Source organism: Rhinatrema bivittatum, chromosome 1 (assembly GCF_901001135.1).
Source record: "Rhinatrema bivittatum chromosome 1, aRhiBiv1.1, whole genome shotgun sequence".
NCBI lineage: Eukaryota > Metazoa > Chordata > Amphibia > Gymnophiona > Rhinatrematidae > Rhinatrema > Rhinatrema bivittatum.
In genome coordinates this window covers 502,725,808-502,741,218 of record NC_042615.1, presented here as the reverse complement: position 1 = coordinate 502,741,218, position 15,411 = coordinate 502,725,808, and the positions used below count along the sequence as shown (strand labels likewise).

The following is a 15,411-nucleotide window of genomic DNA, read 5'->3' as shown; positions in this document are numbered from 1 at the left end:
ACGAGAGTTTCCCCATCTCATTCATAAATATAATCTTGAATGAGCGGATCTGTAGAAATAAAAAGTGTTCCGGAATATAAAATAGGAACCGGCGCTATTGGCGGACATAGCAAGGCAGAAAAAAATGGTGGATCTAAAACAGTTTTCTTACAATGCAAGCAGATCCCACTATGGGACCTTGAGCGGCATGGATAAGCCATCAGACGGTATTTCTGGTAGGGAGGGCTCAGAGAATGAGGGGGTTATTTTGTATCGCAAAAGGGTGAAACGCTTACTAAAGAAGATTTTCACCTCTGGTTTGCTGACATACAGGCTGATATTAAGTCTATCAAAGATGAAATACAGGAGCCTATCAGCAAATTTCATACTGACTTAACTTGAGTAAGGGCGGCGCGTGGAGAAAGTGAAAACCAATATAAAGGAGCAATCCTCTGTAGTAACGTAGCTTCAGAAAGAGATGTTTGACCCCCAGCAGTCTAATGTGGAGTTAAATAATAAATTAGAAGATTTAGAGAATAGATCTCACCAATCCAACATAAGAGACGACCCTTGAAAGGCAAAGAACCTAACTGGGCCTTAGAAGATACATCCGCAGACCAGTGACGGAGCCAAAGTAAAAGTCGGGCCACGACCGCCGAACTCATAACACGTAAGCGAACGCACGAAATCATACAGCGCATCTGCGACCGACGCCTCCATGCGATCTGCAAACGACGTGTCGGAACCAGAAGGTGCATCCTGAAAATTCTGCCCCCATCTCAGACATGCTCTCTGCATAAAGCCTGAGCAAATGGCGGCCTGAAGCCCCAAAGCCGCACTCTCAAAAATCCTCGAGGTGAAGTTCTAACTTCTAATCCTGAACATCCTTGAGGGCTGCGGCTCCCGCTACCGGAATCGTAGTCTTTTTCATGACCGTGGAAACCGCCACATCCACCTGCGGAAGCGCAAAAAGCTCCAAGGTCTGTTCTGGCAAGGGGTAGAGTTTGGCCATAGCCCTACCCACCCTCAAACCGGAGTCTGGGGAATCCCACTCAAGCTCAATCAATTGCTGCACCGACCTATGATACTGGAAGGCAGAAGGAGGAGCCTGAAGACTGTCCAGGACGGGGTCCGCTCCATCCAATTCTGGAACTTCCTGAGGAGATTTTAAACCTAGCTGCTCAAGGACTATGGAAGCAGAGGAACCAACTCCTCCCTCCGGAACAACCGGAGAATCTTGGGATCATTCCCTTCTGCCACTGATGGCTTCCCTATGTCATCACCTTGATCCAAGTCTGGAGAAACCAGATCCTGCGCTGAGGAGCCTGGCGCTGCCCTGCCGGAGGGACCGGGACCTGTAAACCTCCTGTTGCCCACCCGGAGCTGAGCACCATCGGGATGGTCGAGTCCCGCAACTGCGTGGACCCTGCATCGGAACCCGGAGGCCGCAGACCTGGACCCTGAGGAGCCAGAGGCAAAGCTGCCTCCCTAAACAATCCTGCTGCGCCAGATAAGCTTGGTGCAGCAGAAGAATAAAATTTGGCGAAAAAGGGTGCGAACCCGGAGACAAAATGGGGGTCTGGTCTCCCCCAGGTCCCTGAGGTAAAGAACCTGGATGATTTGCCCCCCTGGAGAGCCCCTGCGCATCGGGGGGTCCGGGACGAACCGGGGAGAGCAACGGTGGAAGATCTCCCTCCCCCTCCAAAGATGGCGGCGCACACGAATCCAGTGCCAAAATGGCCGCCGCTCCCGCCTCGAGGGAGCCGGCAGCTCCGGGGTCCTCGGGAGGCTGAAAAAAATGGCTTGACCGCGGCAGCCATGCGCTTACACAGGCGCTGGCGTTTAGAAACCCCTGGGAGGGGGGGGCACTGTCGGCGTCTGATGCGTGCGGATGTGTAAAGGCTCAGCTCCGATTCCCCTCCAGCCCTACAATCCATGGAAACGGTCCCGGAACTGGAAGCAGCCTCCTGAACCCAACACAGGCATGCTCTCTGCATCAGGCTAGCGCAAATCACCGCTCGAAGACTCAGAGCAGTGACCTCAAATGCCCGCTTCAACTGGATCTCGAGCTTCCAGTCCTGCATGTCCTTCAGGGCGACCGCCCCAGCAACCGGGATAGCGGTCTTCTCAGTGACCACCAAGACCGCAATGTCCACCTTAGGAATCATCAGCAGGTCTAAAACTTCAGTCGATAGGGGATATAGCTTCGCCATCGCTCTGCCCACCTTCAGCCCTGCATCAGGAGCTTCCCACTCCCGGGTCATCAATTTGCATACTTTCTTCGGCAGAGGAAAGGAAGTTGTGGGACCCCTAATGCCATCGAGGACGGGATTAACGCCCTCATTGTCAGACTCCTCCTGTGAAACCTTAAGCCCCAGGACCTCCAGGACCTGTGGAATAAGGGGCCGTGGCTCATCTCTTTTAAATAGGCGGACCACGCTGGGATCGTCTCCCTCCGCAGACGGGGTATTGGGGTCATCTGTATCGTCCGCATCCCCATCTGCCTGATCCGGGTCCGCCCCCGCATCCGCCCGTGAAGGTGGTGCTGATCCTGACCCAAGAATTGGGTCTTGCTGTCCCCGGGAGCCATCCTCCCTCAGGCGAGTCTGTTCCATAGGGTGCTGACTAAGCTCCGCGCCCGACTTCTTTTCCCAGGTGGTTCTACAACATCTCCCGGGTGTCCGGGACTCTTAACCCCCGAGCACTTCCGAGCAAGGAAGGCTTCGTGCATTGCCAGCTCCCCCCGTGGGGTACTCCCCCACTGGAGCTAAAACAGGAGAAGAATCCTCCTCCCACGATGCTAGGCCCGGGGCACCTACACCCTTCCCAAGGGAAGGGACAGCCAGCCCCAACGAGCCCTCCAACCCTGGAGCACAATTTGCGCATAAAGAGGCCGCATCCAGAGCCTGACCGCATGTACCATGTGCGCGGCAGGCCAGCGATTTTGAGCGCAGCCCCACCCGGAAGAGTGTGCTGCCTCGCGGTTTGATGGGGAAGAAGGCCGCAATTGCCACAAAGCCGCTCGCAACTCAGTCAGGCAGGGAAGAAAAAAATCTGCTCCAAAAAAAACCAAAAAACCTCAAACTAAAGACTGCAGGAGTGCATCTCTACCACCTGCTGGAGTCAGAGAAATACTGAGGGACTGCAGGTGGCACTCTTGTATATATGGCAGTGCCCAAAGTTTTTGTTCTCTGACTTCATCTGTTGGTAGGGATACACAACCCACTTCTCTGAACTGATCTGGGTATGTTCAGGAACTGCTGGTTCTACTTTGAGTCTGTCCACTATGACACATCCTAGTATGAGCAATTTCAGATGGCAATGCATGCAATCCGGAGGGAAGCATCTGCGGAGAAACTCTTGAGGGGGGTCTCAAGATGTATTGCTGAGATCTGCTGATGCTGGTCTTTGGCTAGTGAGCTTGTTTTTCATGGGTCTGGACATTCCTGGACTTTGTGGACTCAAGTTGTTTTGGAGATTTTTATTTCTCTGGTGTTTTGTTTGATTGCTGCTTGCTGGGCTATTAAGGGGAGGACACATGAGGATTTTGTATGTGGTGTGTTGGTTGGGGGGGGTGCAAGAACTGCTGGGCTAAGATGAGTGCCGTCATTCCTTCAGGTGTGATTTGGGAGGGGAAGGGGGTGCAGAGGGGGGGGGGGGAGAGTTCTGGGGATATTGGGTGCTTCCTTTTGTTGGCTAGGGCACTTGTGGGGGGATACAATAGTGATTGCAGTATCTATGGGATAATAGGAAGGATTGTACCTGCTATTGTATTGGGGTGGATTTTTGGGGGAGTGGTAGGTGGAGTTCTGTTAAATGGGGGGAGCTAAAGATTATGTCTTGGAATGGTAAGGGCCTGAATACCTATATTAAGAGGAAGCCTTTGATGCAAGATGCTCTAAGACAGTGGGTGGATGTGTTGTTTTTGACAGGAAACACATTTAAAAAGGAAATACGAAAGGTTACTGGCCTCTACCCACTATCCCTTAGTTTTTTGCTGCTGCTCCAGTAACTAACAAATATTGTGGAGTGGGTATTCTGTTCTCCAAAAATGTGGTGGTGGCTGAGATTTCAGTTTTGAGGGACTTGCCCAGCCAGGTGTCGAATCTTACCCCCAGGTACTCCAAAGTCTGGGCCAGAACCAGGTGACACTTTGCTAGGTTCACCACCCAGCCCAGAGACTGCAACATCTCCAGTACACTTCAAATAGACCAACAACATTCCTCCTCTGACTTTGCTCAGATAAGCCAGTTGTCTAGATACAAACGAACTAGAACCCCCTTCCTTCCGGAGCACTGCAGCCACTACAACCATCACCTTCGTGACAGTTTGTGGCGCCGTGGCTAAGCCGAAGGGGAGAGCCTGGAACTGAAAGTCCTGCCCAGCACCGTGAACGTAGAAACTTCTGATGGTCTACCCGAATGGGAATATGGGGGTAAGCCTCTGTCAAGTCTAACGATGCCAGGAACTCCTCTCTGCGGACTGCTGCTATCACTGTGCGCAACGTCTTCACGTGAAAACGTGGAACCAGCAAGGCCAAGTTCACCTTTTGCAGATCTAGAATGGGATGGAAGGTGCCCTCCTTTTTTGGGGACCACGAAACAAATCGAGTACCTCCCCTGCCCCAACTCGGAAAGTGGGACTGGAACAATTGTGTCTAAACTTAGTAACCTCCGCAGCATATCCCTCACCGCTTCCCACTTGCTTCGAGATCAGCAGTGGGAACTCTAGAAAGGCCTCCAGGATGGGATGCGAAAATTCTAATGTGCAACCGTCTCTTACCACCTCCAGAACCCACTAGTCCAAGGTGACCTTGGTCCATTTTTCATAAAAGCGGGTTAATCTTCCCCCTACTGCTTTCACGGAGGAATAGACCCCACTGGCTTCATTGTGCTGACTTTCCTCCTCCGGTTCCCTGACCGGCGGGATCTCTGGAGGATCTGCGGGCACCATGAAAGGGCTGCTGCCATCCTAAAGACTGCTTTGGAGAAAACATGGTGCATTTTTCCCTGCTTGCACTGATCTTGTTAGCATCACCTCAGTTAACAAGGTGAGAGTCAGGAATGTCTCCCCTACACCTCCCTCTCATTTCCCAATTGTCATACCCCAGAGGTGTGGGTCATCCATGCAGGACACGTGGTTGGATATGGTGATGAGTGGAGTACCCACATCTCGTTTCTCGATCAGGTCATATAGTACTTCTTTGTTGTGCACGGTGATCCGGTTCAAGTATTCTGTGAACAAAAAAAGAAAGGAGAGGGTAGGAGGAGGGAAGAATCAGCAGAGCAATACCAAAAGGAAGTGGAAAAGACTCTTCCCATTGCTCAATTCAAAAAGAGATGTGGGAATCAGGCAGCTCAATGACTAGAACTTATACTCTGTAGAGATTTCCAGACATACACAGGAAGTTGGAGGCAGATAGGAAAATTGGTTCTTACCTGCTAATTGTTGTTACTGTAGTACCACGGATCAGCCTAGACTCCTGGGTTTTACCTCGTCTCCAGCAGCGGAGACAGAGAAGTTTTTGAGGACTCTGTCGTATAACCCTGAGGTGCCATCTAGAGTCTGTCAGTATTACACTGTACCCAAGCAGAATGAGAATAAACTGTCAAAATCTTTCCTGAACAATATCCCCCCGAAGAGCAGAGGAAATGAAAACATGTAACTGACGAGAACCCAACTATGCCCAAAATCCTTTCCCTGAAAAGGGGGGCATTATGTAACTTACAGCAAAATAATTCGCTAACCACCGGCCGAGCAGACTCTCCCTGGGTGGGACTCTGGGCTGATCCTTGGTACTATAGGAACGAAAATTAGCAGGTAAGAACCAATTTTCCTTTCCCTGTACGTACCTAGATCAGTCCAGACTCCTGGGATGTACCCAAGCTTCCCTAACCAGGGTGGGACTGTAGAGTCCCACTCGGAGGACACTAGCTCCGAATGAACCGGGCTCTGGTGCCCGGACATCAAGTCGGTAATGTCTCGTGAAAGTATGTGTAGATTTCCAGGTAACCGCCCTACAAATCTCAAGGCACCACCTGTTGGTATTCAACCCACGAAGTCGATTGCGAGCGCATTGAATGAGCCTTAAGCCCGACCAGAATCGGACGGCCCTGTACAAGGTATGCCGAAACAATAGCCTCCTTCAGCCAATGTGCGATAGTGGCCTTGGAAGCTTTATGACCTCTCCTGGGTCCACTCCATAAGATGAACAAATGGTCCGAGAGAAAAAACTGTTGGTAACCTCCAGGTAACGCAACAACACTCTCTTTACATCCAGCTTCCGTAAATCTCTGGCCTCTGGCGTAGAGGAATCCAGACCCGCAAAGGAAGGCAGCTCCACTGACTGATTCAAATGAAAAGCAGAAACCACGTTCGGGAGAAAGGAGAGAACCGTTCTCTCAAGGACACTCCTTTGTCAGAAAGCCGTAAGAAAGGCTCTCTGCAAGATAAGGCCTGAAGCTCTGATATACTCCTCGCCGATGAAATAGCCCATTTCAATGGTTCAAAGGGAGCATCACAAAGGACACGGAGAACCAAATTAAGTTTCCACGAAGGACAGGGATTCTGGACCGGAGGGCGCAAGTGTTTAACCCCCTTCAAAAACCGAACCTCATCCAGATGAGAAGCTAGAGTAACCCCCTGTACCTTACCACGAAAACAACCTAAAGCCGCCATCTGAACTCGCAGAGAATTAAAAGCCAAACCCTTGGACAATCTGGCCTGCAGAAATTCCAGAACCTCCGGAATAGAAGCCCTGGACGGACGAACATTACGCTCTAAACAACAGGATTCAAACACTCCCGAAACTTGGACGTAAGCTCTGGAAGTGGAAGTCTTACTGGAGCTGCAGCAAAAAACTGTAAGGAATAGTGGGTAGAGTCCAGTAACCTCTCGTATTTTCTTTTTAAATATTTCCTGACAAAGGGAATAACCCCTCGTTTTCAACCTCTGTCTTTCAAAAGCCATGTCGCTAGACAGAAGTGATCTACCTCACTGAAACAGACGGGACCCTGGTGCAGAAGAGCCAGAGACAAACGAAACCTCAGTGGACCGTCGACTGTTAGATTCAAGAAATCTGCAAACCACGGGCGTCATGGCCACTCCGGAGCCACTAGAATTACCTTGCCCGGATGAACTGCGATGTGGCGTAGCACCTTTCCAACCAACGGCCACGGTGGAAAGAAGTACAATAGAACGTCCCTTGGCCAGGGTAGGACCAGAGCATCTACTCCATCTGCTCCCTGTTCTCGCCGCCGACTGAAGAATCGAGGAGCCTTGGCATTGCGGTATGTCGCCATGAGATCCATGGAAGGCATGGTCCAACGATTCCACAGAAGACTAAAACTCGGAAAGTTCCCACTCCCCTGGATCCAACTGGTGTCGACTGAGAAAATCGACCTGCACGGTGTCCACCCCGGCAATGTGAGAGGCCGCTATCTTGTAAAGGTGTTGCTCCGCCCAGCTAATCAACAGCTGAGCTTCCGTCGCCACTGGATGGCTCCTGGTTCCTCCCTGACGATTGATGTAGGCCACCACTGTGGCATTGTCTGACAGAATCCTCACCAACTGTCCCTCCACTAGGGGAAGAAGGGCCTGTAGCACCAACCAAACCACCCTGGTCTCCAAACGATTGATCGACCAAAAAGATTCCGTCTTTGTCCATTGCCCTTGCACCGCTGATCCCAGACACACTGCTCCCTATCCAGAGAGGCTAGCGTCTGTGGTGACCACGATCCATGTGGGAATTTCCAAGTCCACTCCCCGACGCAAATGGGCTAGGCAAAGCCACCAATGTAGACTGGAATGCGCCGAGTCTGTCAGCGGTAAGCGAAGTTGAAACTGCTGGGACAGTGGACTCGAGCGAGAAAGCAACGCTGATTGAAGTGGACGCATATGGGCAAAGGCCCACGGTACCAGCTGGAGCATGGACGCCATCGATTCCAGAACCTGAAAGTGATCCCAGGCCCTGGGTCAAAGCATGGACCTGAAGAATTCCACCTGGGTAACCAATTTGGAAATCCTCTTTACTGTAAGAAAAACCTTGTCCAAGACTGTATCAAACCTGGCCCCCAGAAACTCCAAGGACTGGGAAGGAATCAGATGGCTCTTGTCGGGATTGACCACCCAGCCTAGGGAAGTCAATCTCTGCAGCACTCTCTGGACCGCAGTCCTGCATAGGGCTTCCGACTTTGCGCCAATCAGCCAGTCGTCCAGTTAGGGATTCACCAATATGCCCTCGCGCCGCAAGGCCGCCGCCACTACCAACATCACTTTGGTGAAAACTCGAGGCGCTAGACCAAACGGAAGAGCGCAAAATTGGAAATGCCCGATTATCGCAAACCGCAGGTATTTCTGATAATCCAGATGGATAGGTACGTGCAGATAAGCCTTCGTCAGGTCCAATGACGCTACAAACTTTCCCTTGTGACAGAATGCAGAGTTTCCATGCGAAAATGAGGAACCTTCAGCGTCTGATTGACCTTCTTCAAATCGAGAATGGGGCAAAACGTGCCTTCCTTCTTCGGCACAATAAAATAGATTAAGTAACGCCCGCGCCTGAGCTCTCCGGCCAGTACCGGAATTATGGCGCCCAGATCCTGTAAGCGCTGCAGGGTGTCTTGTACCGCTTGATGCTTTTGACAGTATGCGCATGGTGATACCATGAAGCGGTCGTGGATCGGACGTGCAAAATCTAAACCCTAGCCGTGTTCGATTATATTTAGGACCCATTGATCCGATGTTATAGAGGTCCACTCCTCCAGGAATAAGGATAGCCTGCCCCTATTCTTGGAACCAAGGAATGAACCGGCCGCACTTCATTGAGAAGACTTGGGATCCCCATGGGACTGGGGAATTCCTTCCCTGGCGAGCCGCCGGCCCCAAAAGGACTGGTTCCACGTATTCTGGCGGCTTTGCCCCTGGCTGAAAGAGGAACCGGTGGACTGGGAGGAGCAAAACCGTCGATTCCCCCGAAATCTTGCCCGCTGAGGAAAAGAGCCTCTCGTCCTTGGTCTGTCCTCCGGTAACTTATGGACCTTGTTCTCCCCCAGCAACTTTATCATATCTTCCAACTGTTGTCCGAACAGCAGTCTCCCCTCGAAGGGCAGAGAACTCAAGTGCGCTTTGGAGGAAACATCCACTGACCAATTCCGCAACCACAGGAGGCATCATGCAGAGACCGCCGAGATCATCATCCTCCCAGAGGTCCGCAAAAGATCATAAAGTGCATCCGCACTGTAAGCCACTGCGGCCTCCAACCGCCCGGCCTGCTGAGCCTGGGCCTCCAAAAGGGCCACAGATGCCTGCAAATCCTGGACCCAGCGGAGACTGGCTCACTGTGCAAAGCTGCTGCATATAGCGGCCCGGACCCGAGAATGGACACCTTGAAAATCTTCTTAAGCTGGACCTCCAACTTGCGGTGCTGTAAGTCCTTTAAGATTGTGGCTCCCGTCACCGGGATAGTTGATTTCTTCATCACAGCCGAGACGGCCCCCATCCACCTTCGGCACCTTCAACAGATCTAGCGTGTCCTCAGGGAGCAGATACAATTTATCCAAAGCTCGACTTACCTTCAGACCCAGATCAGGAGTGTCCCACTCCTTAAACAAAAGGTCAGACACAGATAAGTGGAACGGGAAAGACCGAGCCGGATCCATATTAGCGCCAAACCGGGAATCGTCCTGAGGAACCTCAATTCTCAGCTCCTTCAGGATGACCGGGATAAGGGGTCCCAACTCATCCTTTCGGAACAAGCGGACCACCTTAGGGTCATCACCCTCCACCTGGAGGCGAGCCCACGTGCTTGGTCAGTGGGGATTGAGCATCCGGATCCCCTTCCGGATCCTGATCCAGAGCCTCTGGCGGAGACTCCCCTTCATCTGACTGATCCGAAGTATCGCTGTCCAATGGGCAGATCACGGACCGAAGCGGACGCTTCTCCTTCGGCGCTCCACTGGCCTTCGGCCCCTGAACCCGCTTTCGGGCTGAAGAGGACCCATCCTATGGTCCAGATAACGCAGGTGCCTTGCGGGCCACCTTAGGCCCCTGGGACTTCCCAGCTTTGAGAGCCTTGAAAGCCTTGTGCATTAAAAGCACAAAATCAGAGGTGAACGATGAAGAAGACCTGTCCAAGTCGACCCCTTCATCGTCCACTTCCAAATCCTCTGCAGCCCCATCTAATCCGGCCCTCCCAGGCGCACTAGGCCGCGGAGACGACGGTGGGGGAAGCCCTTCCCCCATAGCTGCTCTCTCCTGCTCTCTGGCCTCCGTTCCCGCGCTGAGCTGGATCGGATCCGGGGCCTGCAGCAATGAAACTGGGACCCCAGCCCCCTGATGCGATCGCGGGTCACTGCCGTTCAATTTCGCCGGGGCAGCAACCCCCGAGGACCCCTCTCCCCCCGACAACCATTCTTTGCAAATGCCGGCCCAGGAGACCCGCACGCGGCACAGGCCGCACCATGCGGCATGAGCAGCGGCCTAAATTTAGCCCGGCAGGAGAGAGGAGCAGCGAAGACAAACAAAAACCCCGATCGGGAGCTGTCCGCGGTCTGAACCCGATCGCACTCTACATACCCACGAAGAAAAGCTAGGCCAGCAGAGGAGAAATTTAAAGGAACATAACCCCCTTTTTTTTTTTTTCAAAACCTGGATAAGGTTAGAATGAAGGTGAGAGCCCAAGACCCCTGGGATCACCTGCAGTGGGCAGTTATAGGGTCCTCAACCCTCTGCACCAAAGCCTCTACTACCTGGCGGGGATGGCCCCACCAGGACCTGGCAACCCCCTGGGATGTTAGAAAGGGGAAACTAAATCTGACCTTTGCCTAACAATAACAACAATGAAAGGTACAACCAAATTCCTAAACCTGACCAAAACACCAGACTCCAGGACAGCACCTCTTCCACCTGCTGGAGACAGAAGAATATTGACAGACTCTAGGTGGCACCTCAGGGTTATACGACAGAGTCCACAAAACCTTCTCTGTCTCCACCTGCTGGAGGGGAGGTAAAGCCCAGGAGTCTGGGCTGATCCGGGTTCTTACAGGGAACTGAGAATTAGAATGTGAGGCACAAGGAGATAAGGTCACAGACAGTCCAGAGGTCAGAACCAAGACACAAGGAGATAAAGTAACTTTCCCCATTCCCAGTCCTCATTCTGGAAAGCTAGACTGTCATTCCTCTTCTCCCATTATACATTTATAAAACTGATAGGTCAACAGAAATCAAATAACATGAGGTAGCTTCAGCCACTCCAGACTTACTGATCCATATCCAGCTGTAGGTGCCTACCAGCCCCATCACCACAGTGCTGGATAGGGTCCAGGGCAAATGCGGGTGAACAGGAAACGGCCACTTCCCCTTGAGGGACATCTTCCCATTACTGCAGCAACACCTAACCAGACCCTCCTCCCTACCTAGAAAAAAAAAAAATACAAACCCTTCAGTCAGGGGCTGTTAATTGATTCCAAATCCTTAAAGAAAAAAAAATTCTCTCACAAAGCCTAGAATCATTTATAATGACTGAATGAGCATGACATGATTACCCAAGCCATTCCCTCAGATTCCTATTTCAGGTCTCCTTCATCTAAAAGCCAGTATAACCTCAATAAAGAATACTGTCCTACAGGCAAATGAAGGGGAGGCTGAAAACACAATCCTTAGCAGAACGTCCAAGTGACCTAGTTACTAGGAGGCCCAAGCTCAGTCCTAGGCTTTTAGCCACCATTTCTCCTTTTGCATTCTGGGACCTGTAGAGCTGATGTCACATGGGAAGAACCCGGACTACAAATCCCACAATGCAATGAAGGAGGACAAATTCAAAAATCAGAAATGCACTCCCCACAAAAGCATTCTTCAGAGAATATGGATTCTGAGACACCTCAATAGTAATAATAATCATAATACTGAAAAAAATAATACAAAATGTAAAAAGGTATAATACAGATACTTATGGGAATACTGATGATTTTAGCAAAAAACAAAAAACGATGACATATAATGAGAAATTACTACTTTCCTGATAATTTCCTTTTCTTTAGGATAGTCAGATGAATCCAGAACCAGTGGGTTATGCACCTCTACCAGCAGATGGAGACAGAGCAAAGCTAACATCACAGTATATATACCCTACATTGACATCAGCCTGCCAGTTTTCTCTTCAAAAGCCAACTGTGGACAGACTAGCAAAAACAATCAATAACAGATAATCATTTCAGTACTCAGAGAAAAGAAACAGAATTGATAATCATACATACAACAGAAATATTTAATTTGTTAATAATTTAGCTATACAGATTTAAAAAATGAAAACGTTAACATAGAATAACCGAGGATCTCCCGCCTTACTTATCTTGCTCCTTCCCGGGCACAAATCGTGGCTGCCGTAAAGCACCTACCACCAGTATTGCAAGATTGGGCTATTTCCAGGGCCGGTGCAAGGGGATTAGGCGCCCTAGGCAAGCCTTCTCCCTTGCGCCCCCCCCCCCCCCCGGTCTCTGCCCCGACTTCCACCTCATTCTCGATCACGCCCGCTGACTGTGTGGTTTTCTGGGTCACGAGCAGGTTGGGCACTGCTTGCAGCCCGCCAAATCTCCACTCCTTTTTGTGACCGCTTGCGGCCCCATATGACTCGCACCCAGTGGTGCACCAAGGGTCTCCGGTGCCCGGGGGCCAATGCATGAGTGTGCCTTTCCAGCATCGCCCCCTTAATCCTTCTTCAACTAATACTTAAGGTCACAGAAAATCAGTGGCATCTCTAGGCAGAAGAATTAGGGGGGGGGGGGGGGAGCCAAAATACCATTTCTTCATCACACCCACCTCTATAGCATGGATCCTGCTTTAAAACTGGTTATAAAAAAAAAGTGTTAATAAAAAAGTCCAAAGGGTCTTCTGCATAATTTTAAAAAGCTGGCCAGTTTCACACTTCTAGTAAAACTACTATAAAATTATTTGATAGCCTCATTCAACTAATTCTATATGGCTATGAGAGTGAAGTCTGGAATTTATAGGAAGGGACAGAATGTCAATATAAATCCTGCACCTCCAGTTCTGTAACTCTGTGCATCCACTGAAATTCCCCCAAATAATGGAGCTTGGATGTTTCCCTTACAGCTCATCATACTAAGAGATATTTTCAAATTCTGGTGTCACCTCACAGTAACAGCAGCACAAACACCTTCCACTGCCAGACACATTGTGAACTAACACAAAACCCCGCAAAAAAGACTCAAAATCTATACTGCAATCCCATCATAACATAACAGTAATAACACCAAGGACTCAAACAACAATAACCCTACCTGTGAATAAGCAAGGGTAAATATTACACCGGGTCCTAGAATACCAATACACCACCTACTGAGGAAACAAAACAAACCCGATTGCTATAGATCCCTATACAGACACTACATGCTAGCAGAATCTCTCATCATGGTCACACACACAGAGCAGAGACAGACCCTCACCAAATACAGAATACAAAATAAAGGAGCACAAATTAGACAAAAACTGAAATGAAAACACCAGGAGACCAGACTCCTGTGCATTAACAATGGAAAAACAGAACCACCATTCCTCATAAAACAAAATCAAGAAACATAAAGCATCAGTTATAATAGTAAAATCATACGAATAAAATAATATTTTAAAACTTCTGATAAATAGAATTTCTATTAATTAAAATCATATACTTTTTTTACCATTTCCCAAACACCAATAAAATATTTCAAAACAGCACATATATCAAATAACACCCAATAATTAAAACTAATAAGGATTTTAAAAAGCCCCTGCTGTCCATATGTGGGAGCTCTTGATTTCCAGTCACCCTGATATTGTCGAGGATTAGGAGGTTATCCTCTCTCTCTCACACACATACTCACATGTCCATTCTCTCTCACATTTAGCTATACAGATTTCACATTCATGCTCTTATACCCACCATAACCTCTCACTCTCACAGACACTGACACACTCTCAGGCTGTAAGACACTCTCTCTCCCTCTCCACATACCACCCCCCACACACACTCTTACTCCCCTGGATTTTCTCATACACACTCATGCTCTCACTGGCTCCCTCGCATAAACACAAAACACACACACCCAGGCAAGCTCCCAATCATTCTCACACAAACACACACACACCCAGACAAGCTCCCATTCTCATACACACACTGTCCTCCAGGCAGGCTCCCATTCATTTTCACACCACTCCCTCCCCATCCCCCAGGCATGCACACATTCAATCTCACACACACATACACCACACACAGGCAGGCACCTATTCTCACACATACAAACCCCAAGAAGACACCCATTCATTCTCATACACAGACACACCCTCAGGCAGGCACCCATGCATTCACACACATACACTCCCAGGCAGACTCCCATTCATACACATGCACACATTAAAGGCAGACCCCCTCTCTTTCTTTTGCCAGCAACCTCAGAGCTGCTCTCATTCCTCTGCTGCCACGTGGCTATTGGGGAGGTGCTCATTGCTGCTATTGGCACTGAAGCCCATTCTGCTGCCTCCTCTGTGCAGGCCCCATGGGCTTCCACTTCCTCCATGCTGATCTCCTACATTGTGAGATCTGCATAGAGAAAGTGCTATTCTTGCACATTCCCAAAGATTACATGTGCCAATCAGTAAAAAGTAATTTATTTGTATTTACATTTGCTGTCTGATCTTAGTTTTCTAATCAGTTGGTCACAGGCTTTTTTTTTCCACCTTTCCTTTCTTATTTTTTTTGCCAATTCCTTTTATAGTATCTTTTTTCTATTTCTTTTCTCTCCATCCGTCTTCTTCCCTCAAACACACAGTCAGGTTCTCATTCTCACATGCTTTCTCTATCACATACACACAGGCTCTCACTATCACATGCTCTCTCTCATACAATCATTCATACACACAATCTCTCACAGGCACATGCTGTCTGACTCCCACACACACACAGGCTCTCTCACATGCTGTCTCTCTCACACACAGAGGCACTCACATGCTGCCTCTGCATTCAGGTCCTCACTCCCCCACACAGTCTCTCAACTCACTCTCACACACACTCAGCCTCTCTTTCAGCTCTGGGCCTCCTCTTCACGGGTCGCCGCAGGATCGGCTCTGCAGCTGCCCTGATCTTCTCCGGCCGCCCACAATGTGGGATCCGCGACCCTGCTACTGGGCTTCCTCCTCTTCTCAGCCCGCTGCCACTTGGGATTCCCGGTGGCCCGTAAGCGCTGCTCCTCCTCATCCTTCCTGCCTGTGCGGCTCCGGCAACATTTTTCTTCCGGGGCTGCGCGGGCAGAAAGAAGGAGCATCTACAGGTTTAGACGGCGAACTTTTTCTTCGGGCCGTGGTGACATGAGCTCCACCACGACCCTGCCGATCTTCCTGCTGTGTGTCTCCCCTCACACAGCACAGCAGTAGTTCACT

At 50.0% G+C, this 15,411-nt stretch overlaps 1 protein-coding gene across 2 annotated transcripts in view; it reads right to left on the bottom strand.

Annotated features, from left to right (window-relative positions):
• Positions 1–15,411, bottom strand: part of TAZ (tafazzin) — a 55,157-nt gene that overhangs the window by 39,344 nt on the left and 402 nt on the right. The window contains exons 1-3 of one of the 2 annotated variants that reach the window (XM_029610229.1): positions 12,796–12,854; positions 11,241–11,393; positions 5,085–5,213 (exon numbers count right to left, since the gene is read on the bottom strand). In XM_029610229.1, the coding sequence (XP_029466089.1) occupies positions 5,085–5,213; positions 11,241–11,349 (238 nt within the window). In that variant the 5' untranslated portion in view covers positions 11,350–11,393; positions 12,796–12,854. Of the gene's footprint in view, positions 1–5,084; positions 5,214–11,240; positions 11,394–12,795; positions 12,855–15,411 lie in introns of those variants that run through there. The other variant, XM_029610237.1, reaches the window with a different exon arrangement.